Raw genomic sequence first — 26,567 nt, 5'->3', positions numbered from 1 at the left:
AGTCCAACAATGTGAGTGTCTAAACGGTGATGGTCAGATAATAATAAAAGTCCAACTACCTTTTCAGAGGTCAAGAACCATTCAATGCCGAGCTAGACAAAGTTATACTGGGTTACAGAATCAGCCGTAGTCCAATACGCCTGTTGAACTAATAGGACTCTAATAAGAGCTTCAAGAGAAACTGACCTTATCCCATAAACACTTAAATCTGGCCTCAGAAGCAGCAGGCAGCCACTGCAGTGAAGCGCCTGAGCCTGGAGGAACGTGATGCACCACTGACCTCTGGTGGCTTGAACATGTAACTACAGGTACAGTCAAAGATCATGTTTACAGATGCATGCGTAAATACATGATTAAATGACCCAAATGATGACCACTCAGTTTATGAAACATCTTTATTTTAAGAGTACGCATGACAGCCATTTAAAAATAGCACAGAATCATCCGGTCGTCTTTTATACAAATAATTAGCATACTGATATTAACATGATAAAAAACAACTGTACAACGTATGAAAACAGACACATTCATACCGGCTAATGTCAGCAATATATGAGAAACCTATAAAACTTGTGTGCGCTGGTGCATAATTCATCAGTAAGAGTAAGCATTTACACATTTTAACTCTCTATTAGCTCCAAACTTACAGATTACTAATGAATTAACTCTTTTATCTTCTTATAAAATGAATGCCAAAAAAGGTGTACCCAAATGTAACACTACAACAGACATTATTAACAACTTCAACATAATAAACTGGCAAACTTCTTGACAACAAATGCCAACATTAAAACTCTTTTCCATCACAAACTGGAATTAAAGATTTATTTCCAATATCACATAAAAGAGACTAGACTGCATGTATAAATATTAGACATATTAACAGTTATATACAGGTGTGAGGGAAATGTTTATAATATTTTCCCTCTGTTTGGACTGGCAGGGCGTCTCACTGAGATAAAGCGTTCTCCAAGACGTCAATGTTGACCAACGGCAGGGTCGCGACTTCGAAAAACACCCTGAAAGAAATGAAAGAGCCGATTAAGATTCTGAACTGTGAACTACATCGACCACTTCAGTAAATTAAAAAGGTGAAATAAGACTTACTTGTGTGCGTATTTGTTTCTGACGGCTCTCAGTTTGTCGTCAGGAGGAGCGAGTAGCATCGTGTGGAGTTGTCTGACGACGGGCGCCAAATCTGACGTCTGGTAGCCGGAGTGGAACTGCAGGATGGGACTCTGCAGCACGAGAGAAAGAGGGACGTTCACAAGATCCTTCAATAACGTCATACAAAATACATCACTAAGGTTTCTTTAGTCCACCTGTTCAGTTTTCAGTGCGCTGCAGACACATTACCGTTTCTAAATTGCTAAAAATCTGCACAGGAGCTCATTCTGGAGTCGGCCCACGAACGAAAATAAAATTACCCACCAGGCCTTTAACCACTGCTGTAATGATAACTCAGATATACACAACAATTTACATTTAAATTGAAAGGAGGAGGACTGCAGTGTGGCTCTTCATGCGGGAAAGAGAATTCAGCCCAGCGAGGGTCAGTTCAGATCCAAACTAATGAGCTGAAACACCAAAGTGGCACATTAACACAAGATAACTAACTGATCTACTCAAGTACTGTTCTTGAGTATTTCCATTTTCTGCTCATTCATACTTCCTCTCCACTACATCTACTTGATTACTTTGCATATTCTGATTATTCTGTGTTTACAGGCTATTAACTGTGATTTATTACCAAACAGATATTTTTGTGGGCGGGACATGATGCTGCGTCAGAGCCAACGTAGCACATTTTGACATTAGTTTTATTTTATCGGCAATCTGACGGAAAAATCCGTGACACCGATTATCTTTCTGCCCCGAGTCTCTACGCTCGGCAACCAAAAATATCTACGTGGATGAGCAGCGCTCCGAGTAAGAGAACGCATGTGTTTTATATTTCCGTGTGAACTGTCCCTTTTAAGTCCATCTTGTTCCAGGAGCCAAGTGAACTGGAACAAGATGCACTTAGGAGAGTAAACAAATGGCCTTTTTTATAAATGATGTCATCACCAGAACAAAGTCGCTGAGTGAAAAGGTCCCTCAGCTTTGTGTCTGCACCACATTGAAATAACTAAAAGCAATTGATAAATTAGAACAGGGCGACTATCTGGTTGAAAATAGCCATGATAGTGTTCTTTGTTCACAAGAAAAACATTCCTGCTGCACAACTGGGCCTTTGATTCACTGTTGGTGGGAACGGCTTAAAGACAAACACCTGGCCAACATAAAAGACCTTCTGTTGTTTAATAAGTTGCAATATGGCAAGTTATTTACTGACGTTTGACATGGCTATTCATTTTGACGTCTAGAACCAGATGCACCAAAGTCAACAGATCGAAAACTAAAGTACAAAAGTGACAAAAACAAAAGAAAGGAAGAGATGAAAAGGAGAAAGTAAACAGAAAGAAGATGTGTGTTTGTTGTGTTCAGTGGACGCACCCATCCTCCCAGGTCTTTGGTGACCAGCGCCATCAGCAGGCAGGCTGAGGCCAGCAGCGAGCCCCTCACCGACACCAGCTCCATCTCCATGAGACTCATCTCGCAGTAGTACCGGGCCAGAGTCAGCGTGTCCATGCCCGCGCTCACACACTGCAGAGATACACACAGCAAAACACTCAGGAGGCTGAAGAGCACAGACGCTACCATCACATCCCGACAGACACACAGCTCTAAACTGACACGCTCAGACACACACACACACACACACACACACCTTGGCGTAGCGTCTGAGGAAGCGGTAGGGGATGGGGATGTTGATGTCGAATCGCAGCGTCTGCAGGATGCCGGCCTCCAGGGAGATGAGCTCCTCCCTCTTGTACGCGTCGTCGCAAATATAAAGGAAGTCGTCGACACAAGGCGGGCTGCGCTCCTGCAGGGTCGTCAAAATACAACATGAGATAAACAATAATCTGTAATCCTCCCTCCTGTGCTATTTTAGGTAAAGGTTAATTTAATTTTATGTTGTGCGTCCTTGCCTCAAATTTGGAGGCTATGAGCATGGCGGTGGAGCCGACGAGCTGCAGCATCTCCCTGTGGACCGGAGTCTGGGCCAGGTAGTGGTCGGCCATCTTGACGGCCAGGTACAGGGTCTCGTGGTACAGCTCGAAGTTCTCCTGAACAGAACACAAACAAACAGAAGAATTAAAAAACTGGAGCGGCTGTAATTTCTTTCTGGCATCCAACTGAGCAGCAAGTGTCCTTTTGATTTGTTGTAATTACATGCTTCATAATTTAAAATGATTTTAACTTTAACCACACACACACACACACACACACACACACACACACACACACACACACACACACACACCCGGGAAAACTCACCTGTACTTCGACCAACCAGTCAATCAGGATCGCCCTCATCTCAGGGTTGAGGCTGGGCTGCTTGGACATGTAGTTACAGAGGACGAACTTTTCCTGAAGACAATAAAAACAGCAAAGAGACGATGTTATTATTCACATTTTGATATTTTAATAACCACAGATCCTACAAACATGGTTTAAATTCCTTCTAGGCTTTGGTTCGGCTCACCTCTCTCTGTTTGAGGTAGTCAAAGATGTCCTTTGCGTACTCGGGACACATGTAACAGTCCTCAGAGTTGTCAGAGTCAATGTCAAACTCTTCTGGGATCTGAAAGGATGGAAAGAAGATTCATAACAAATGGAGGGGAAAAAAGTCAGAATCATCTTCTAGGGTTGTATAAGTTTCCTTACAACTTGTTTCTGGAGGTGTGCTGGCACTTCACGGACAGCAGGGGGAGCAGCAGCTTCCAGCTCTTCTACTGGAGCTGCCACATCCTTCTGCGCCTCCTCTTCCCTGTCCTCCTCCTCCTCTGCGTCGGGCTTTTCTTTTTCAGCAGTCGTCACCTCTGGGCTCACGGATGTAGACCTGCAGAGGGAGAGAGGGGCTGATAATTAAAAAACTGAGGAGAAACAGTAAGGGTTTAACGGTGAAAAGGAAAACAAGATTATATTTACTTTTTCAGGTTGGCTTGATTCTTCGCCGGCACTGAGGTGGAGCTGGCTTTCTTCGCCTGCTTCTTCGAGCCATCCTTCTTCCTCCCTGGAAGGCTGATGTGAACCTTATGAGCCTGTGAACAAAGATTAAATTTAGGATTACACTTACAAAGGGTAGAAAATAAAGATTTGGGACAGTATCATCATTCATAAGTGATGTCAAAAACTACAAAACTCGAGAGCTGGGAAAAAAAAAAAAAAAAAAAAAAAAAAAAAAAAATCACAGTTTTGGTGTCGACCCATCACAGACTCGAACCTCTCCGTCACCTTGTTAGTTTCACAGGTTCAGTGAAGAATTACAAACATGGTGCTCGTTTCACACCCAGGTGAGGAAGCAGAGTACACATTCACGCCACAGTGGAGAGCCCAGCTACACCCTCAGGTGCCCAGGGTGGTGCTTACACACAGCTTATACGTCCATTTATTTCTGTCCATTAAGGCCTTAGAATTAGCGTTCAACTGTGTGTATGGACAGAAATGTTCCCATACATTAAGAGTGGAGCTACCGTGATTAGTCCATTAATCGACTAGTTGATTGAAATAAAATCAAGTGCCGATTAGTTTAAGGATCAATTAATCATTTCAGTCCTTTTTCAAGCAAACATTTGTTGGTTCCGGCTTCTTAAATGTTCGTATTTGCTGCTCATCTTTGTTATTTGTGACTTTTATGGACAAACGTTGGACTGGAAACAATATGAAGACGTCACTGTGGACTGAATGATTAATCGAAAATGAAAACAATCATTAGTTTTGAGGTGGGATTAGACCAAGGCTTTCAATTTTTCTGTGATGATGTGTCATTACGCTGACATGTCAGGTGTGTTAAAGTTGCCCCGTGCTTCACTCATGGTGACCACCACCACCTCCACCACAGTGTTACAGTAATCCGACTTACTGTCCCGAAGCTGGTGTCGCTTTCTGGCCGACAGTCTGACAGACACAGACCGACCGCCTGCCGTCAAAGACAAAACAACACGCTGTGGGAGATGATCCAGAACTCAACAGGACCCATTCTGCTTTCAGACAGCAGCTAGTTAAACACGGCCTGATGTTCTTACTCTTGGATAATAACTCAGACGTGAAGAGTTTATGAGGAGAAACAAAATTAGATACTACAGAGGATTTGTGTTGTTAAAAACGCTTCAGCATGCTAATAGATCTGAAGTTACAACTTTTATTGAAGTACTTTGCCGTCCTTCTGTCTCCATTTGGAAGTAGCTGTTTTTAGGCTAAAAATCATCGTAAATACTTTGTGTTGAATCAACATACGTAGAGACAATTTTTTCTAGGGATGCACGATATGAACTCTTATCAGCCGCTTCTCGTGGTCGTTGAGTCATGAGAAGAGTTATTTTCCCCTAGTTTATACGAACCTGAGGATATCTCACAGCTCTAATAAGATTTTTTTTTGTGTTAAAGCTTTGCCTCCTCTCTGAACCTCTGTGGAACATGTGTTGCAAATTGCAATTGCATTGCATTCCTCTAGAAGTGTAAAAAACTATCCACATCAGCGACCACATGTCTGGCTCTCTAGTCTTTTCTTTCTTCTTTGTGTTTATTGGCAGCTCGCTGACCAAATTGGGTCATTACACAACCTACTGTATTAGAACGTGTAGTTGGCTCAGATTACGGTCTATCTAATTTCACTGGTCAATGTCGTGCATCCTTAATTATGTTTTTTTTTTTGACATAAGACATTTTACTACGAGGTGTGCTTCAGCACGGTATGATTGCTCATGCATGAGCACAAGCACGTGTGTGCAGCGTGGACATGAAGTATAACAATGAGTATTATGTCGCCTTGCACAATCAAGAAATCCAGGAATGTGAGAGGGCTGTCTACGACCAAAACAACACAAAATAAGCCACAAAGAGTCGTGTCATGTCACCTGTGTTGTTCTCCTTTGTGCTGCGACTGTGCTACGATGTGATGATGTACGTACAAGAGGTAACCATGCTCAGGCCCGAAGCAATGTGACCGGGGAGGAGGGACAATCATGCTTCGGCACAGTACGGAGCAACTGGGCCAAGTGTGAGTACGTCACAATCGAGTGGTGTCTTCACAGTAAAGTTGCAAACTAGTTTGTGTAATACATGGCGAGAAAGCTGATAAAAAACAGATTTATTCCAAGTTTTTGTTGTGAGAATTTCCATAACATGATTTACAAGATATCTGTAAATTAACATACACAGCCATGTTACTAGCTACCAAAGCAATACTATAATGTTTTGGTTGTTTGTCACTAGTTTTATCGAAGTTAATAAACATAACTAAAGTACTAAACTTGGATTTGACATTTTCAATTTGAAATAAAACTTTTTGAAAGCATTTTTATGTGGAAAAGAAATCATCTTCTCTAAAAACAAGGGAATTGTTTTTGATTATTCACATGTCACGACTTTGTTGTGTTGTCTATTTGTGTAATTTACGGATATTTTGTGTATTTCAAAAACTACAGCTTTTGTACAACTGAGGATCGACAGGTCTGACAAAATCAGGAAAGAAACTCCTGCGCGCTGTCCGCTTCATTTGCGATTAAGTTTTAATCCCGGTGTATTTAAAAAAAACACAGAAATGTGAAATAAACACAAAAAATTCCATTAAATTAAGATTTCTTTTTTTGTAGCGTAGGGAAAACACTGACTCTGCGTTCATTACTAAGGACGGCATCAGTGCAGTAGTGAAAATCGGGTGAAACAAGGTTATTGACGTCTCTCGTACGTTGACCGAGAGATCCAAGTCTGAATCAATTCTCTGTGCATGGCAGTGGCTTAAGTATTGACAAATGTTTTAGGAGATCACAGGAGACTCGTAGCTAATGTGATCAATCTCAGACCCTTTACTGAGAATCAGATGTCGAGAAAACTAAGCCAGACTGTAAAAGCAAACATTGGCGTCATCGTTAGCCAGAAAAGCCTATTTTATAACTAAATCAGAAGGAAGCCAGGCAGCTGTTGTGTAACTGACTAAAAGGAAACGCTGTAAAAAAGACATCAAGATTTAGAAAGAGGGAAATCAAACAATCCCTCTCAGGAGAAAGATATTACCACAAAGCCAGACGACATGAAGGACGGATATTAAAACGAGCCAATGTCAAACCTTGAATCCAACTGCTTCATCTAACAGGTTTATTAGTCTTTGCTGCTGAGTTTCAGCTGCCAAAACAAAACCCCGTGAGACAGGACTTACATTCGTGATGTCGATGAAAGCAGTCCTCTTCTTGGGGGCTCCATGAGGAGGGGAGGACGACCTCTTCACCTGAGGGCCTTCCTCCTGCGACACAAACACAGGACAAACACACAAAAATCACTCACAAATCATGCAGACTGATGGAGGAGAGGATGCTGATGCTTCACCCCTGTTCGTGTCATGCACTTGGGAGGAATAGCTGCAAGCAATGCCTGCTTTGTCTGCAGCCTCTCCCTGACGAGAAAGCCGGTTGTTTACACCAGAAATGCACGTTTCTTTTACCTGGTTCTCGGCGGTGGTTGCAGTCAGTTTGGGGATCTTGCTCCCGGCGATGGTTGTGGGTTTCTTCCCCCTCGGTACAGGCATGGCTAGCTCCTTTATCCTCCCCCAAAACAAGCTGTAGAGGCTGCTCTGGATATAAAAACACACAGAAAATGGCGGGCTGGGGTTTAAAAACAAAAATGTGGCGGCGTTTAGCAGTTGTTTTATACACTTTTAGCTAGCGTTAGCTGCGAAACCGAGTAAGCTAGCTAGCTAAACTTTATGTTACGCTGCTGGGCGGGGTTTCCTCTTCCACCATTAAAAAAACAAGCTTAAAACTCCAAGTTTTATCTCACCGTGTCGTGTAATTCCTTCTGGTTTCGCTCAGTGGCTCGGTTCAGGGACGAGAAGCACCTCGGGAGGCTTGTTTAGCGGCTGTAAATAGTCCAGGGTCGCTGCGTTGCTTCGCGGACGAGAGCTCGAACAAAAGTGTTGCAGCTGCGGATCCAAATCTGCTGCGCCTTGCGCTCATTGGCTGGAATTTGAGCCGGCGGACCAATCAGGGAGTCGCTAGGGATGCGGTTTGCTAAGGAGCGTTGGTTTCAGTGTGGCGGCGCCGCCCGGTGCGACGGTGCAGAAAATATCCTTAACTAAAGCCGTAAAAAAACGAATTATATATAATAAAGTTATTACATTATATTCTTAATGTTGTTTCATTTTATATTCGACTGTTTTATTTAAGCTAAGCTGAATTAATTGTACATTTTAAGGGAATCTCCGCCCACCCGGCTTCCTTTTATGGAAATCCAACGCACCCCAGAGGAGGCGCATGTAGGATTTTTAAACACAAGCAGCCAATAGCAGCTCGATCTGGTTTTATTGATGTTTTCCTCCTGACCGAGCAGCCGGAGTCTCAACTGATGTGGATCACTTCAGGACGGGCACGAGGCAAAGTATACACACGTGACAGAGATTATGTGCATTAGTGCGCATGAGCAAACACAAGTAAACTGTCAGACAAGTCCCTCATACATGACTCCACTGTGTTTTCATGCTTTTTCTATCCGTGTTTACATATTTCTGTATGTCTATTTGCTATTTATGCATCATTTTATTCACTGAATGCAACAATTATATAATATGCATACTATTTATTTTATTATGCATGAACTGCTTTGGCACAACAACGTCCTCTGGGCTGAATATAGCCATATGTCTACCTTATATTACATTCGAGGTGCTGTATTGGGGGGGGAGTTGCAGGCTTTTAAGCTGTGTGTGGGAGTGTCCTCACCGAGTCAGTTTTACTTGTGGGTCGTTGACTTAACCGGCCTTCGTGTCAATCGCTAGGGCTAGGTGGGCATGAAGTCCGGTTTCAGACGTGTCCTTAACGACTCTGTGAGGACACTCCCACACAGAGTTTTAAAAGCCTACAACTCCACTTGAGATTCGTGCATTATTCCATGAGAAATGGATGAAAATGTCCAAAAAAACGTCCTAAATCTCAATGTTGAAGATGGTCAAAAACATGTTCCTGGATCTGTTCCTTTATCTGGATCTGCACCAAAAGTCTATTCTGGGCTGAGACCCATCCAAGCTTCTTGGAAATCTGTTCTTAAGTTTTAATATAATCCTGCTGACGAACCAGCCAACAAACAACCAGAAACAGGTGAAAACATGAGCTCAGTGTCGGAGTAATATTCTGAAAAATTACTGAAATTATGATATCTGAATTTAGGGTTTTAGGGTTATTACAATTAACAAAATAACTTAAAATATTTGTTAAAAGCTCCAAAAGAGCGAGTAAGTGGACCTTAAGTTATATTTGCCCAAGAAGTTTTGCAAGATTACCCGATTATATTTACGTTCTGCGAGTGGGTGGTTTTGATTTTTCTGTGTGATATTTGCTGATCTGATGTGTTTCACCTGCATTCACGACCCTCATAACACCTAATTTCATACACTCATACTTACATTGTGATTTCAATAAAAGTCCATGAGACATAATGAGCGTGTGTCAAATCCAGATTTTCTCCCAAATGCTCAAATCTTTTCGATACGCTTGTGTAACGCAAGTCTTGCGTGTCATCGTTTCCCCTCAGGCAGCATCAAAAAAAAAACTGAACTGACCCTTTAAATCTATTCGAATGCTCACGTTGAGCAATGAGCTCACTGACACACAGATAAGTATTTCCTGCACTGGAGCAGAGTGGAGCGCAGTGGGCCTACTGGGGCCCACAACACACAGTAACCGCAGCAACAGTTTGGATAACAGAGGACCATAAAATAAATTCTGCGCGCCCGGAGGGCAGGTTCTGGAATGGACAGCGGGGGAAGCTGGCAGCCAACATCCACCCAGCTGCCATTAGTTTGGGGAGCGTCATCTCTCATTCTTGGGAGTAGACGCCATAAAGTGTATCTCGTTAAAAGAGGAAAATCTTGAGTCTTCGATTCATCTGCTTGAAAGCTCTGTGTCATCTCTGAAGACGCCCTCTGGATTAGATATTGTGAAACACCAAAATGAACAAATATCCTCTTGTTCAATTAAATAAAAACAAGTCCCTGGGCTTGGTCCATTTCAACATTCGCCCCCACGTTCGCTTTATTTGAACAGGATACTCTAACGTCGAGGCCGCCAGTTCATGCAGAGCGATCTGGCGTCTAATGAAGTCTGCAGAGAGATATCATCTCATCACGCTGATTTCATTTCGCCTCCCCTCCCCGTTCTCCTCATCCAAGATCCAAATCCTGACATATGAGAAGCAGTTTATTCAAATTGATTGCGTCTCCGTTGGACCTCGGAGAAATCATTTTTATAATTCTTTGGATTTGGTTTGAAGCTGCTCAGAAGTCTGCCTGGGTTGAGTTCAGGGCCGTGGAAGTAGGAAGTTACAGGCAGGCTTTGGGTCTAAATTGTCCAGGGGTGGCGTGTAAATGGGTGCATTAAGTAAAGTGCTGTACAAACCAGGAAATATACTAGTTTCCTCTCGTCCTCCTCGGCCGTTCATCTCCTCCTCTTCTTCCTCTCTGCATCATTTTGACCTCATGAACAACAGAGCAGAACAAAACTGGTGCATGGTTTAAATAATCTGTATGCATTTTTAATTTGACTGCCAGCGAGGTAGACTGCTGCAAATAACTATGTCTTTCTAGCTCTCTCTCTCTCTCTCTCTCCCTCACACACACACACACACACACACACACACACACACAGGAAGTGAGTGAAACTTGTGAACTCATTTGTCAAGCCATTTCCGTGTAGTCGTATTCACACCGGAGGCACCAAGGAGCGAACCGTCGACCCTGTTACTAACTGGTAAGTTGGTAACCGCCTGATGTTTCCTGTGGTTTTCCTTTTTTTTTGCACTCCATTTATGTAACTTTTGGCTTCAATCTTATTCGTTTTGGGCCTCAATATGCCTGGAAGGGTTATCCCAATAAATCATAAAGTTACCCTTTTGATCTGCCATACTGCATAAATCTTTTAAAAAAAAAACTTATTTGACTCTTTCTGGTCAGGATACCTGTTGTTTTATCGACTTTCCTAGTGTTAAATCTCTGGTCTGGCTTCTAGAAATACAGAAAAAGAAAGATGATAGTTCGAGCACCGTGTAGAAACTGTCAGCGAGGTGTGTTCATGAGATGGAAGGACTAAGTGGCTTCATAGTCAACAGACTAGCGTTTAAACAGGGTTGTGTAACACAAGAACACCCAGGAGTAGAGGAGTGACGAAGCATCTTCATCTCCTAAACATCTTTGCCCATCAGGATGTCTTAAGCCGGATCGCTAAGAGAAAACATTCTTTGTTTCAGCTCTAATTTGTTCCACATCTGTGCTTCATTCTCTATCTTGTCCTCCCTCGCTGGGCTCTGTCCATTTTGAACTCGCCCCAAGAGAGAAGTTCTGGTGACGTTACTCTGGTGTTGTCATTGGTTTTGGCTGAGTGAAGGCAGAGCCGGAGGGAACAAAGAAACTCCGTCACAATTTAAAAAGAAATGTATTTGCTTTGATTCTGATTTCAGTAATATTTTTGTTAAATTTATATCATGTGGGCTCAAATGGTTTTCCTTTTACAGTAACAGTCGTACAGTAGCACCAGTCGAAGTAGAACCAGAGAGGACATAAGGAAGTTGTCGAGGGGGGGTTAAGTTCAGTTTCACATTACTTTCTCACAGACTCTGCTCCACTTCCTCACTCAGAAGACTAAAATAGCCTAGAAAGAGTGATATGAGGCTACATTAGTATGCATGGTTAAAAAGAGAGAAAGTACTTATTTCAGAAGTAAGAAAGATGATTTTTGAGCCTCATTTCCAACTCATCAAATACCAACGTTTGGGTTGGCCGCCATCCCAAAGCGTCGCTAACTGGGCCTTTAAATACGCGGATTTGAGCCAAGCAAATGTCTGCACAACTTGCGTAACTTTTTAACAAAAAGGTCAACTATTAAAGTGTCGTTCGCAAGTGCTAACTTCTATTACGTTAGCCAACTTCTGCGATCTGATGCTACAGCTAGCTTGCTAATGTTAATCTAAAAATGTACAATGCAATGTTACTGCTTTGAAAGAACAACCTTATTATGATATAGTCCAGATGATATGCGCCAATTTTGAGGTTAATCATTTTTCAAAAAAGCATTAAACTGAATCGGCCCACAGTTGTACAGTTTGGGGTGTTGGGGCCTTGAACAACGTCACTGTATTCAGCATTAACCGTTCACCTGAACAGTTTATGTTGGAAAGACGCAGTGGTGCATTTGATAATTGGGAAGATGTTGGCATCTGGTCAACATCTCGCCAACATCTTCCCAATTAGCAAACGTACACCCCATACTACATCTTTCTTACCTAACTTGCTGAAGTCTGCAAGATGTAATGTGTGCTATTGGGGCATGCTAATATAACAGTTTGCTTATGAAAATAAGTTTTAAAAATGCAGCCTACTAGCTAGCAGTCAACTGACTCTTCTCTGCACATGTGTGTTGAATTATTTCAGTTAATTCATCCATCAGCTACAGTTAACCAGGATTACTTTTTCAACCATGAAACATTGATTTCTCTCGCCGCTCTTCCACTCCGAGGGCCTCGTGCTCTGAATAACTGAACGGTATCCAACAGCTCTCCGAATTCAGGAATGGATCAGTTCCAGTACCTCTAAATCTTTAATAAAATCTTTGTACTCAACTAGGCTCACCGGTTGCTGGGAAGAGCTTCTTATTAACCATCAAAATATGAGAGCAGTATCGAACTGCTCATCTAACTCTCAGCAAGAAAGTGAATGCATACAGTATATTCTTCCAAAATGTTGAACTATTCCTTTAGAGAAAAAGAGCCGCTTTCAAGAATCCCAGAGCAAATTGAAGTCAGACAGCCTGGACTAAACCAGCAGGTAGTGAATCCATGCCCAGGGAACAATGATAGCCATGTGAGTTTACATGTTGTTTCATTAAAAAAGGGTAATACCATTTGCATTTACACAATCGCAGGCTAGATCGCTCACTGGATACGCAAACCAACACTCAAGAAAAAGAAAACAAAAGATCCTATCAAACTTTTTTCCTTTTGCAATGAAATGGATGCAGATGTGTCCTTTCACTCGTGCACCAGAGATCATTACTTTTAATGCAACGGTTGCTTTGCTCCATTTCTGTTTTCTTCTTTCAACTTGAAGTCACAGTAATCAACAAAGTTTCATCTCAAATGACAACAGCTGCGTACAGACTGTTTTCTTAGAAATGCTAGGTTGCTTCTGTGGACGCCAGCACAGTTTTCTTGGTCTGATTTAATACAGAATTGAACTTCCTGCTTGTCACGTCGTGGCAGCCGACAGCTCATATGGTGACAGTCTGTGGTCGTGGCCTCAATCTATACTTTCCATCTGAGGCTTCAAACGGGACTTTCTGTTCTTTGTATCACCATGTTGTCTTCCTCTATTTTTACATGAGTTTCTTTCTCTTTTGATAACAGTCTCTCAATTTGTAGCTAAAGTATGTCTTCTCTAAGCTGAAACATGAAAGGAATGTTGAAATATTTGTAGAGCGGAGACTAAAAAGGAAATGCTTTGACCGTTTAGGGGGAATATTCATGTCCTGTCTGGCTATAACTGAACATGTTGGCAAGCAATGCTCAAATAAAAATACAAAAAAAAGCTTAATTATAGGATCAAGGCACTGCCTCAAGCCATCTTTGGACTCTTTTTGTTCTTGTGCCTTCCTCTCTTGACCCTCACTATATCCTTGTTGCAGGAGACTCCAGGAAAAACATTACCTTCACTTTTACTAAAATTATTGCTTGTATCCTCACAGGATCCAATGCAGGCAGTCCAGAGTGCAGATCCAAGGGCGCCAGAGCCCACTCATGAAAGCTTTGGCATGTCCAAAGGCCTCAGGAGAAGCCACCTAAACAATGGGGTTCTTGAGACGTTTGCCCAAAATATGGCGGAGAACATTATCCAGTCGTTTGTAAGCCAAATGGAAACGGTGGAACCTGATGTGGACTTTGGGTTGTCCAGGTTTAATCAAAACCAGGAGATGTTGGCTGAAGAGTTAGCCTCAGCAGTGATAGAGGTTGCTCTGAAGGAAGTGTGTAGAGGTCGAAACGTTCAGGATCACGTATCAGATGATCAATCTGAAAGTGAAAGAGACTTCTTCGAAATTGACACAGAGATGGATCCAGGCAAAGAAATCCAGACCTCCAAAGATACCCGGCCATACAACCCACCTCTGTCCCAGTCAGGGCTCCCCGTCGTGGGATCCCTCGACTACCCTGACGCCCCTCCGACCACGCCTCTCCTCCCTGAGCTCGAGAAGAGCAGAAGCAGCTTCACCAGGAAGCTCAAAGGAGGCTTGGCGAAGGTTTTCCTACCTTCACCTCCTCCACCGACACCAAAGGACCACGAGGATGACTCAGACGGTGCTGACCCCCAGTTGGACCTAATGGAGCACCTGATGCACTCATTACCCTCAGATGATTTGGCAAGGGACTATCTTGAAGCAGGACCTTACCATGGAGCCAAGGTGGAGGCTTTCGCCGAGGCACTTTCTTGTGACATTATCGACTGGGTCCTGAGCGCCAAAAACGGGGAGCAGATGGCTGATGGTGGCGATCTTCATCTACTAGCCCACCAGCTGGCTGAAACCATCATCACTTCCTCCCTTGATGAAGCAAAAATGCTGATCTAGTGTTTGATGTGATTATTGGGATCATATTTGTGATGGCTGGCATGTAGACACACTCGCAAAATAAACGTTAAATACTGATATCCACCCACGTGTTGCCTCCAGGCCGAACGCCACAGCCTGACAGATTTATTGAAGCTTGATTTACTGCAATAATATTGTTCTTTCATCTGAAGAACGTTTGTTTAATGGATTGTTCTCCCAATAAAATCAGTTGAAGCTCATCCAGATGAGAAGTTTATTGCGAAGTAATACCTATTTATTGCAAGAACTGCCCGAAGATCCGACATAAAGATGGTTGACTCAACGTTAAAATAAGCTTTGGCACTTTTGATTAGACACATATCCTGGAAGCTGTATGTGTTAGATGCTGGATCATGAACCTGGGGTGACGTTATAGTCTTGAATGCTATGTTGTCAGGGATCCAAGTGCAGTGACCACAAATGTCCTTTAGATGGCAACACAGGAGCAATGTGTGTAAGCATGAGATTAAAAGTAACCCCAGTGATTACCTGACAACACCTGGATTTGATTTGATTGTTTTGCTGTGAATGTTGGCAGTGTTGTGGAAAGTACCCTACAGGCATACTTGAGTTAAAGTAAAGATATAGTGTTAAATATTATTTCAGTAAAAGTGAAAGTCACCCATATGGATAGTACTTGAGTAAAAGTCTTAAACTATCTGATAAGTACTATAACTGACAATAAATGTACTTAAATATCAATAGTACGAGTAAAATATGGTTAGTGTTGACTCGGTGTAATCAACCTGACCAGCTATCAGATCTGATATTCAGCATTTTTCAGTGTAGTGCTGCTATGGCTCAGATATAGCAAGTAACTAGTAACTCATGTATGGAGTAAATGTTTATTGAGTAAATGTACATAGTTACATTCCATGACTGCACGTTTGATTGTTGAAGCTTTGTTTGTCTGCTTGCGTTGCTGAAAGCATCAGATCAGGTCTTCATTTTTTGACCACTGCAAGAATAAAGACTTGATTGTTTTTAATTGAACTGCTATTTTCTTTTTCATTGCCGACCGACATACCTTTCACACGAAATCACACAACGTATTATGGGATTGTTTCCCACCACAATTGAATGACTCGCACTACACTTTGTAATTGAGAGTGATGTTTGGAAGTTATCTGGTTATTTCTCCCTTTTCATCATCCCCAAAAAATCTTTATAGATCCAGTGTTACTCATTTATCCCCTGGACTGAGCTGAATATTGGCGGGATGAGGTTCTGCTCTGGCTCATACACGATTAATTTTCATACTGCATTACCCACTGAGGTCAGATCCAGGAGAAGGAGCCATGGTGCTGAACCAAACAGTGATGTGACCCTGCAGAGAAGGCCAAACTGAGGGAAGAGCTGATGTGAAGGAGCATTTTTGAATACAGAGTCGCATTGTTCCCGGTCATCTGTTAGTGCGCTCATAAGTAAACGCACACGCTTCTTAGGCTGAAGAGGATTGGTTCGCTGACAGGGTCACAAACACACAAATGGAGAATAATGTGTCTCCTATGTTTGCATGTATGCACGGCCTCACAAACAGATCTGGAAACAACACAAAGTACGTTCCTACCTCACTCTCCAAGACAAATGGGGGTGAGAAGGCCATTAAAATTCAGTGGGCGCACATTTACGGGAGTTTGTGGTGATCGTTCACAGATCAATCTGGGTGTGACAGGAAGAAATTAACACTTTAACACAAACTAATAACACATTTATTCATCGTGTTTTGCTCCAGACTTCAAAATCCTTCCAAACCTTTTCCACAAATTGCTGTGAAATTTTATCCCAACATTCACGGTCCCGAGGGAGAGAAATCTTACTGATTTCGGTGATCCCCAGATTTTTCCCCCCGAGTATCACCACGAGGTTCTCGTTTGTGGTTTTTAAGTGAAATGTCTAAACAACATGTTCAGTGGATTACCATCAAATCTGATACAGACATTCATGCAATTCTAATGACTTGTCATAACTTGGTGATTTTGTTTACTTTTCATCCAGCTGCTCTTACCAAAATGTCTGAAATTTGGGTTTTTATATGTAAAAATCACAATTTCACTGAATTTTAATGTTTACGAATTTTTCCAGCATGTAATACGACAATGTCACATGTGAACTTTGGTTTTCACAAGTGACTGGCTTTTTTACACGTATGACAGAAAATTTCCACATGTGAAATTTACATTTTTTACATGTAAATGAAAATTTTCACACATTTTCAAACGGGTTTGCTAAAATTTTAATATGCAAAAAGGAATAACGTCACATGTGAACTGGACATTTTCACAGGTAATTGTCGTTTTTCATATATAAATGAAAGTTTCCACATAAGAGATTCACATTTTCACAAATTCTTTGCATATTTTCACATGTGAACACATTTTTCAACAAATCATAATAATGTCTCGTGAACTCGACATTTTCACGAGTCATTTGCTTTTTTCCCTCATGTGAAATTGTGTAAAGATTGAATTTCCACATGTGGAGTCCAAACATGAAATTTGCTTCATGAAAACTTGAAAAGCTTCTCAGATGCCAAAACACTGTTCAGAGGTTTATAATATTCAGAGAGAGGATGTCACAACTCATGACTCATGATGTTTTGCACATTTTCATCTTTTTTTGCCAGAATCCTTTGTGTTGACGCCCCACTGCACCCCTGAACAAGCCTTTAAATGAAAGACAGGACTGTGTTTTACATACAAAGCTACCGTCTGTCTGAACATGGTCTAAGATGATGAGCACTGCAACCTGCTTAACATTAGCATGTTAGCATTTCGCATGCTGATGTTAGCATTTGGTACAGCCTCACAGAGTTGCTAGCGTGCATGTTGATTCACAGCACTGTTGATATTTAGGGTTAAATTTTGACATCTAGATTTAGCATCTACGCTAAATGTTATTTTTCCAGGTAAAATTAGCTATAGAAGTTTTTTTTTTTTTTACAAATTTGACTTTACATCTAAAACCTCCTGCAAAACATAGCTGTTAATTTGACCCACAAAAGCAGAGCGCAACACACAAACGCTGACCCGGCTGCAGTACGCGATGGTCCCTTGGGTCGGATACATTATATGTCGTTGGAATGCTTACTCTGAACTTTTACCTCCCTCTGCTGATCACCATTATGTTTTCTCACGACGGGACACTGACTGAACGACACACTCGCACACACACTCGCACACGTGCACAAAGATAAGCTGCAGGGGTGGGTGGACAGCTGTGGTGTCAGAGGAGACGCACACACACACACACACACACATCTGGAGAAGTGCTTGTTGTGTTGTCAGACGGTCGGCTGCCAGAGGGAGAGGGAGGAGAAGGAAAACTGAAAAAAAAAGTAATGACACATAGAAGATGTATGGCAGCAGGGTTTGTACTTACTATAATGGAAATAAATGGCAGAAGCTCTTTGTGTCTTTGCTCTAGTGGTGGTTAGTCCTGCCTAAATTAAATTGTGAAATAATGTTTATTCACCAGATGTTAAGAGTAAATGAAAATCGCAAACAATTTTAACATAAAAAGTCTCTAAAACATGTACTGTAGGCCATAAATTATGATATTGAAAACAGTGTTAATCTTTTGCAACTTCTCTAACTTCAAAAAAGTCTTTGACAATCGCAGTTTCATTAAGATTTGACCGGTGCAGCTCTCATATAACCACCTGGGTGAAGTTTTCAAGATCAGCATCATGTAGGAAACACTGTAAGACTTCCCTTACCTCTTTATCCATGGGAAGACCCATATATAACCTTTGTTACGCAGATGACACCCTAACACCAGGGCCGGAGAAGGCAGCTGGAGTGTATCAAACAGCAGTAAATGCTGAAAAAAAGCAAGATTCTGGTGAGCAGCTACAGTCATAAAACACCAAACAACATCAAGACAAATAGGCGAAAAACTGGAAGAGGATAAAGGATAAAGATTTAAGATCTTTTGCGAGTAATGACGACAGCGCTACAAAATGAATCTAAGCAAGAACTGGCACTGCAACCTTTGCCAAACTTGGAGAAGCAACACCATCGGTTTTCGTATGAAGATCAAGCTCTACAAGTCCCAGATAGTCTCCTCTTTTGTTGACAATGTGAGTTGTACTCTCACAGCAGATACCACATGCAGGATATATGCATTTGAGAACACCTGCTACTGAAGGACGCTCCGGCACATGTGTGAAAGATGTAAGACAGCCAACCGCGACTTGTGAATGTTGATCATTGTCTCACAGTTCATCTCCGGGTAGAAGGCAAATGATGAAGAGGCGGCCAGAGAAAGTCCTGGCTGGAAACCATCAAGGAATGCACAGCCTGCAGCTCCTCAAATCTACCATGCACAGCAGTAGATGGAGGGCAGTGGACATCCCTGACCACCCAATCATCCATCAGGACTGCTCCATGGCCCCAGAGTCCATTGGATGAGTCAGTAAGTGAGTTGTTTTTTGACATTACCTGAAGACATGTATCATCATTAGCATGAACTGAAATGTTAATGTTCCTGGCCACTTGCTCTTATTTTCTCTCCTTGTATCTCTGTTTTCATCTCACCTGCCTGCTGGACAGACATAATTTTAAGCAAGCTGTGGGCCAGAAAGAAGAAAAATGAGTTGAAATGCGTCAAACCATCCCATAAAGGTCAGGCGAAGTCTTGGATTATCACCATGACCAAGCCATCATACATCACACATAATCTTTTGACTCGTTCCTATAAAGTATTTCAGCTTCATGCAAGTTTTATTACAAGATACTTCAAAGACGCATTTTGATAGCAGGACACTTTTTCTTCTCTCTCTACCCATGATGGCACAGCTGCTTGCAGCAATTTTTCACCAAAGCTTCGCTCTATCTTGTGTTGTGCCAAGATCCAGTCCGGGGTTTCACCACTGGAAAAAATAGCTAGGATTTGTTTTTCCATATCCTTTTTCAGATGAGTTTGTTCGACCCCAGGAGACGGTTCAAGTAGTGTTGGGTCTGATTAAATTGATCTTACAAATTGAACCTCTGAAAGTCCAATTCAGTTCTTCATACGGTATTATGTTGGACCTTGAGGTTGGTTCCAGTGCTCTAACTGTCTTGGAAAGCTTCTTTCAATATGCATTGAACTGCCCTTCAGCAATATTTTAAATTAATAAATGTTCTATCCCAACATCCAGAGGAGAAGCATGTGTGATCGTTCAGATTTTTCTTATATATCTAAATAGTTTTCTGAGAAACTACAGAAAAAGAAATGTCTGGAAATATGATTCAACCCAGGTCTGATATGTACAGTATCACTGTAGGTGCCAGCAAGAACAGCAGGCTGCTGAGTGCACCAATCGGTCTATTTTATGAGGGCACCATTAGCTACTAGCCGGCATAAATCTGAGTGAAGTGGGGTCAGCACACCCTCAGAGTGGAGCATGCAGGCTCAACATTTTATTTTTAACCGTTTAAGGTACGAGCCACAAGAGGCTGCGCTTTATTTTTCTATGTGTAGCCATGGTATAGTTGATAAACGAAGTATCTTAGAAATTTGGAAATGAGCCCAAAAAGCTTTTTCATTTTCATCATCGCCAAGTGTATCTAGAACGCCTCACTTCTCACTGTAGTTCTTAAGATATTTCAGTCTATACCAAAGTGGTGGACGTGCCACTAGCAGGGCTTCAACGATGGTAAAAGAACTTCAGTGATCTCTGGATACCTGGGTATGAAATTGAGTTGCAGCTTGAGGGGTTTTCTGTTTCCAATACTTCGCTGGAATCCACTCTTACTGCTGTTATTCCAAACTGATCACAGGCTTTGTTTCACGCTCAAAAGATGGGATGAGCATCCGATTAAATCGGCATAGCATCCACTTTTGGCTTTGCCATCTCTGTTTTGGAGGTATTCCCAGAGGGTGATTACCTCGGAGAAGAGGAAATTTAAGCCGCAGCATTATCAGTTGGGATCACTTGATTATTTGCCAATCTCACTGGGATATGCACTGTTTAGTTTTGACCTCTTGCAAACCTTTTTCAAAATTTGGCTGTTTTAGGGGTCAAAACTATGTCTTCACAGTGTTGAAATGTCATCCAGACAGACTGTTGTGGCAAAATTTGCCCTCAAGGAGTCAACTTCAACTCCGTAACCATCTTATTTTTCACCACTTTGTAAGAAAGTTGATTTTTGAGTCTGATTCCCATCTCATTAAACACTGACACTCGGTATTGACGAGTTGGGAATCAGACTCAAACATCAACTTACTTACCTGCAGTGTTCTCCTTCCCGCACACCAAGAACTTCACTGAAAGAACAGGCATGTCAAGTCCCAAACAGATGGCTTCCACATCTGGTGCAGGCTTAATTTAAACTGAATTTGCTTGAGGAAAACTTGACTTGGGACCATTTTTCTCGACAGCACCTGGATTCGATCGGAACCCGTCGGATTCGATGGATGAAAAAGCGATTGAGATTCTTTGGGCAAGTGGGCTCAAGCTCAGAAAAGCTCTCAGATCAGGATGCCAGGGAGTTTTACACCAGAAGATGTTCGCTTACCCTAAACAGAAGAAAACAAAAAGAGACAAGAGTATTGTGTAACTGTATTAGGGAGTATCTTGGTGTTGATTTTCCCATGGTCTCACTCTTGACCTCAACCTGGTCCTTTTTAACTAAAATCTGAGGAGGAGAAAAGTCCCTTGGCCCTCTGATGGTCCATAGCTGTTGGACTGGCAGCGACCCAAACTCGCCTGCCTCCCATCCTTGATAAAAGCTCTCACTGTTGGGCACACACAGACTGCCTCCCAGCTGTTTGTGGTGATGGAAAAGGAAACAGTGGAAAGGCTGTTGTTTAGACCAGCGGTTCCCAAATGGATGACTTGATTCATTATATGTTTTTAATAATGTTTAACCACATTAAAACAATCTGCGATATTTATATGACCTAAGTTTTATGCAGGGGTTTTCTGGAGTTTTTCAGGAGTTCAGCAGTCTTAAAAATAGACAGTACTCAATTTCACCCATCCAGCAAAGCTAACATCAGACTGAACAACTCAGCTATTGGCTTATCGGACGGGTGTCGGCTGCATGTGGTAGATGGGTATCCATCATTTGTAAATATTTATCTGTAAAATCTGCAGCGCACCTGTTGGCGTTTATTCTGATCAATTGGGAATGGGCATATGATGTCATCCATCCATCTATAGCTGCATATCCTTTGAAGGGTCGGAGGGGCCTGGAGCCAATCACAGCTGACATTTGGCGAGAGGTGGGGTACGTCCTGGACAGGTTGCCAGATCATCACAGGGCTGACACTAATGACCTTTTCACAATGGCCAAAAAAACCAACTAACGCCCACAAACATCTGGCTTTTGTCTTCAGTGGGAAAGGGTACAAGTGGTATTCATTTCAAGTGAAATTACTCTGAATGAGTCAATGGGTACGTATCGTCTCCAGCCCCAAATTAGCAGGAAAGGACACATGACACGCCAATTTCCTCATCTTTTCCGGCACGACCAGTGCTGCACTACACAAACGTGACACAGCAGAAAGAAGACTCGTCTATTGGCAATGGCAAAGGAGTCAATTGCAACCTAATCGCAGGAAGGAATGTCGGCAATGTCTGTTTCTGCAAACCACGGATGTGTTAAAAACTTTACATTTCTTGGTGTTGCAACTTTACGTTTCCTTAGGTTTAACTTTATCTCCATTTTATGTTGTGACTACGCTGTGAATTAGGTTTAGGCACTAAAACAACTTGGTTAGGGTTAGGAAAACATAATCGTTTGACTTAAATACATGTTTTGGTTGCCACAGGAATGGTTGGAGATGGTATACCTCATGGTTTTGGGCACCACATAAACAGCTGGTCTGACTTCCCGTGAAAAAATAGCCGGTTTAGATCAGCTAGAGATGATCCGACTGCCCAGGATTCAAATCCGACCAAGGTACTTTGCTACATGTCATCCCCCCTCTCTCTTATCCCGTTTCCTGTCTATCTTCGCCTGTACAATCAGAAATATAGCCATGAAATAATGGCCAAAAATAAATTTAAAAAAAGGAAAAGGCTTTTACCTGGTTTGATTGCCATAAGCACTGCTGGAGCTGCACCGAGCTCTGGTCAAAAATATCAGTTTTTTGTCACCACAAACACGGCTAGGGTTTGAAAAATATCTCGTTTTAGCTTAAAGTACCCGGTTTTATTACCACAAAGCTGGCTGGACATGTCCCGATGTCTCGATATAAACAGAGTTTGGGTTTTTGTCACCACAAACACAACAGGAAATTGTTCCGAGGTCTCCTTGAAAACACCCAGTGGTGTAATGCATACAAATCTAGAAACGCTGTTAAAAATATCCTTTTGTTTCACATTTACAAATGTTGAAACACCATCTTGAACTGTGGTCACTGGCTTGGCAGCCTTGTTGCTATAATGCAACTCCACCACCAACCCCTCCACCTCCGGACATGAAAGTATGCTAATCTGAGCACGGTCTGACATGTATCGTAGCTCGTATCTGTGGTTTGCAACATTTTATTTTGCTGACTGATACGGTCTAAAAACGGTAGCAGAGACAAAACCATTTACGCTCACATTCACACCTACGGTAAAGTTAGAGTAATACAATATAACATAACATAAAATTTAAAAATCTAACAAAACTGGGAAGCATCTGTGTACATACACGTTATATTGGAGGTGCTATGGTCCATAAACGTTTTTGGAGGCACTGTTTCAGAGCTCAACCATAAACACTGTGTCTGACGGGGAAAATATGAGTTACATCATGATTCTGCGTCTAAAGACCAGCCAAGATAATAAAGCCGATGCCCACTGCTGTGTTAGAAAGTGATTTTAAGCGGGGATGGAGGATTTACCGGCGCAGTAAAAAACAAGATGTTTGACTTGTCTCTCCATGTGGTCGTTTCTCATCTACTAACAATGAAGTCCTGTCTGCAGCTTCGTGAGGCTTTTTGGACACCGAAGATCAAATATTTAATCGTGGCCACACTTGTTTCACAGCGATACTCCCAGGACGCTGGGTAAATATTTGCTCTCTGACAGTGTAAAGCTGTAAAATAGACCACAGACGTAAACACTGCAGGCTGCAGCTCAGGGGACCAGAAGTATAAGAAGGAAGGGAAAGAAAGAAGGGTTAGTTTCTTCTTTTGGTTTTATTTATGAGTTTATTTGACAGGGAGAATACATGTAGGCATTGTTACATCTAATTAAAATGCAACTGATGCAATGTTTACAGGACTTCTAGCTGTGGTTAATTTGTGGTCCTTGTCCCTTTGACGCTTCTGGGGATTAAAACACATGTGACAACACCCTAAAACAGACATAGAAACTAATAATGAAACCGTTATTGACTGTCGGCCACTACAGACAGTGGCTAAGACGAACAGTTAAGAAAAAAATGACTGAGATAAAAAGAGAAAATAAAGGTAAAAGTTAAAAAATAAGTTGTAATTTTGTGCAAAAACACTTAAGTTAAGTATGCAACAGTTTTAATATTAATATTGAGTAAACTACCTATTATTTAATCTACTAAAACTTTATATAAAATGCCAGAAACTGACAATATTGCTTGTTTTGTCCATAACTCATTACTATTGAGGAAGAAAACTAAAGTGAAGCTGATTTTTCGTCCTTCACACTTCATACTAATCATCAGTTATCAGAATTGTTGCACATTTATATTTTTGTGGCTCATTTTTCTCGGCTTGTTTTGTTTTCAGCACACTGTAGTGTGTCCTGCAGTGACGAGGAGTGAAACGAGGGGGGAGAGCGCCCTCTGCCAGCTCATCCTGAAACTGAAGCTCAGGCACCAGAATCAACCCATCTGGGACAAACCCAGACTAACTCAAAAGAAGTCAAACTTCACGACTGAAGTGGGTAAGAAAGCAGAAAGATTCAACTTTCAGGAGAGGCTGTATAAATGTATGAAATCCTGGTGCTGCATAGATTTTAAGAGGAGAGAAACTGGCTGCAGAAACAGGGTTTGGCAGTCCATTCTGTCAAGAGAGGTCTTAAAACTACATTTTTTGCAGTGCCTGGGGTCACACATTCAATATACAATATACTCTGAATTTACAGATCTCTTATATTATTAAAAAAAAGGATTATTATAAGTTGAAATCATTTGCAAAAGCAGCAAAAAATTACAATTTTAGTGACTTTTTAAGGAGGTGTGGGCAGATAATGATCAAAAATGGTGGGTAAATATCTGTCAGCTGTTGCTTTTCTTGTTATGCTCTGCTCTGGCTATGCATGGCATGAGTGCCCCATGTTGAAACTGAGAGAGAGAGAGAGAGAGAGAGAGAGAGAGAGAGAGAGGAGAGAGAGAGAGAGAGAGAGAGAGAGCGCATTCCTCCACAGCTCCAGGGTGATGAAGAGGTTAAGCCAGCCCCCTCTTTACTGCTCTCTCTCTCGGTTGCAGCTCATCAGTCCTGCGCTGCCACCTCCAGCAGCTCCAGTCCCTCTTTTACGCAGCAGACATGGACAGATCCAAACTTTAACTCCCAGTTCGTCTGTCTCTTCACCTCCTCCTCCTCCTCCTCCTCCTCCCCCCTCTGCCTCGTCCTCCCCGCTGAGCTCCGAGTGAAAAGCCCCGGACGCATGGAGATCTAAACTCTGCTCCAACCCTCGCCTCGAGTCTGTGGAGTTTGTTTGTTGTTTTTTTTGCTGTTTCCTCTTGGTTTTTATGGTCTGCTCATGCGTCGGGAATGCCATGGCCACTCCGAGCGCACAGCAGCAGCACCAGGATTATTTCAGATCGGTGAGCAGCGAGTCCACCACCTACATGATGGTCCCGGCCGGCGGGCCGAGCGGGACGAGGCGCCGGGAAGCGCCGTCCAAGATGTGGGTGGCGATGGTGGTGATTGTGGTGGTGGTGCTGCAGATAGCCTCCACCACAGGGCTTTTTCTCTACCTGAACATGTCCATATCGCAGGTAAGAGCTGCTCTTTGGTTACTTTTAGGGTTATAATGCTGTACTTTGTGCGACATGTGGGAGGTTTACGCAGAAAAGTCGCTTTTGCGCACGAAACTGGGAAGAAACGACTCCTGTCGGAGGTCACAGTTACACTTTTATTACACTTTGGTTGTATTTCATACACAATTGCTGCACGTCCGACGGAAATATCAACGAAATATTGTAAAACTTTTATTTATGGGGGAGTAATTCATCGTCTGGAAGAAGTTTAGCGCACTTCGCCCCCGCGTTTGACTTGTCAGGCGCTTGACTTTTGCCTTACTGAACTTGTTAAACCATGCAATCTGAAGAATTACGAGTAATCGAGGCAGAGGGGAGCGAGCAGCCTGCCCGTCTGCGTTTATCGAGCTGAACGCCTTAAATTGCGTGTCTAAAGGAACATGCAGCCATTTAACAAGCAGGAAAATAGTCTGCTAAAATTGCTTTTAAGCAGGTTACAGATGTGCGCAGAGGCGAGATATGCAGGTCAGTGACTGAGGTGAGCTCTCCTCTGCTGAAGTTAGCAGTGTTGTAATGTGTCCTCAGCAGTGAAGGTATTTTTAAATGTAATCTACAGAGAGAGCTGTTGGCTGTGATATCTGCACAGCTGAGGTTTGAGTCCAGAAATCAGTTAGCAGAGCTGCTCCAGTGAGTGTAAACAAGGCTGGTCCCTGCAGGGCTCCAGGGTTCGACCCAACAGTCTGTCAACACGCATCCACCTTTTTTTCTGTTTACGATCATTTACAGGCTGATGAAGTTAAAATGTATCATCGGGTGCACCTAAATTACGCACTGGTGCACCCACATTAAAGGTTTATGCGCACCAGTGCAACATATGTACTGAAAAATGAGTCCAGAGCCCTGAAAGAACCACTAGTTGACTAAACACTTTCATTGGTCGCACCGGTGCGCCTGAGATTTA

General features: G+C 42.3%; 3 protein-coding genes across 4 annotated transcripts in view; 2 read left to right on the top strand and 1 right to left on the bottom strand.

Moving 5' to 3' along the window:
- Positions 1 to 386: 386 nt before the first annotated feature.
- Positions 387 to 8,014, bottom strand: ccnb3 (cyclin B3). 2 transcript variants are annotated; one of them, XM_073475180.1, is made up of 13 exons: positions 7,882 to 8,014; positions 7,547 to 7,675; positions 7,265 to 7,348; positions 4,970 to 5,026; positions 4,036 to 4,148; positions 3,772 to 3,946; positions 3,590 to 3,688; positions 3,382 to 3,474; positions 3,033 to 3,170; positions 2,771 to 2,926; positions 2,497 to 2,646; positions 1,108 to 1,238; positions 387 to 1,019 (listed from the first exon to the last, which is right to left on the bottom strand). In XM_073475180.1, exons 2-13 carry the CDS (start codon positions 7,628 to 7,630, stop codon positions 950 to 952), a joined length of 1,350 nt encoding a protein of 449 aa, XP_073331281.1. In that variant the 5' UTR covers positions 7,631 to 7,675; positions 7,882 to 8,014; the 3' UTR covers positions 387 to 949. The 2 variants fall into 2 exon arrangements, with proteins under 2 accessions (XP_073331281.1, XP_073331282.1); XM_073475181.1 differs by having other exon boundaries at positions 7,547 to 7,670.
- Positions 8,015 to 10,767: 2,753 nt separating this feature from the next.
- LOC141003820 (uncharacterized) lies at positions 10,768 to 15,716 on the top strand. Its single transcript, XM_073475284.1, has 2 exons — positions 10,768 to 10,841; positions 13,827 to 15,716. Exon 2 carries the CDS (start codon positions 13,833 to 13,835, stop codon positions 14,700 to 14,702), a length of 870 nt encoding a protein of 289 aa, XP_073331385.1. The 5' UTR covers positions 10,768 to 10,841; positions 13,827 to 13,832; the 3' UTR covers positions 14,703 to 15,716.
- Positions 15,717 to 25,169: 9,453 nt separating this feature from the next.
- Positions 25,170 to 26,567, top strand: part of tnfsf10l (TNF superfamily member 10, like) — a 58,365-nt gene continuing 56,967 nt past the window's right edge. The window contains exon 1 of the mRNA XM_073475647.1: positions 25,170 to 25,624. Within this exon, the coding sequence (XP_073331748.1) occupies positions 25,376 to 25,624 (249 nt within the window). The 5' untranslated portion in view covers positions 25,170 to 25,375. The remainder of the gene's footprint in view (positions 25,625 to 26,567) is intronic.

Source organism: Pagrus major, chromosome 10 (genome assembly GCF_040436345.1).
Source record: "Pagrus major chromosome 10, Pma_NU_1.0".
Classification (NCBI taxonomy): Eukaryota; Metazoa; Chordata; class Actinopteri; order Spariformes; family Sparidae; genus Pagrus; species Pagrus major.
The sequence above is the reverse complement of the archived record's forward strand: the minus strand, read 5'-3'. Positions and strand labels throughout refer to the sequence as shown.

Excerpts from the sequence above, each read along its gene's own strand:
- ccnb3 (XM_073475180.1), bottom strand. The coding sequence starts at position 7,630 with ATGCCTGTACCGAGGGGGAAGAAACCCACAACCATCGCCGGGAGCAAG. Across the intron at positions 5,027-7,264 it reads CTTTCATCGACATCACGAAT|GCGGTCGGTCTGTGTCTGTC; the intron begins GTAAGTCCTGTC and ends CTTTGACGGCAG. Across the intron at positions 3,171-3,381 it reads ACTGGTTGGTCGAAGTACAG|GAGAACTTCGAGCTGTACCA; the intron begins GTGAGTTTTCCC and ends TGTTCTGTTCAG.
- LOC141003820 (XM_073475284.1), top strand. The coding sequence starts at position 13,833 with ATGCAGGCAGTCCAGAGTGCAGATCCAAGGGCGCCAGAGCCCACTCAT.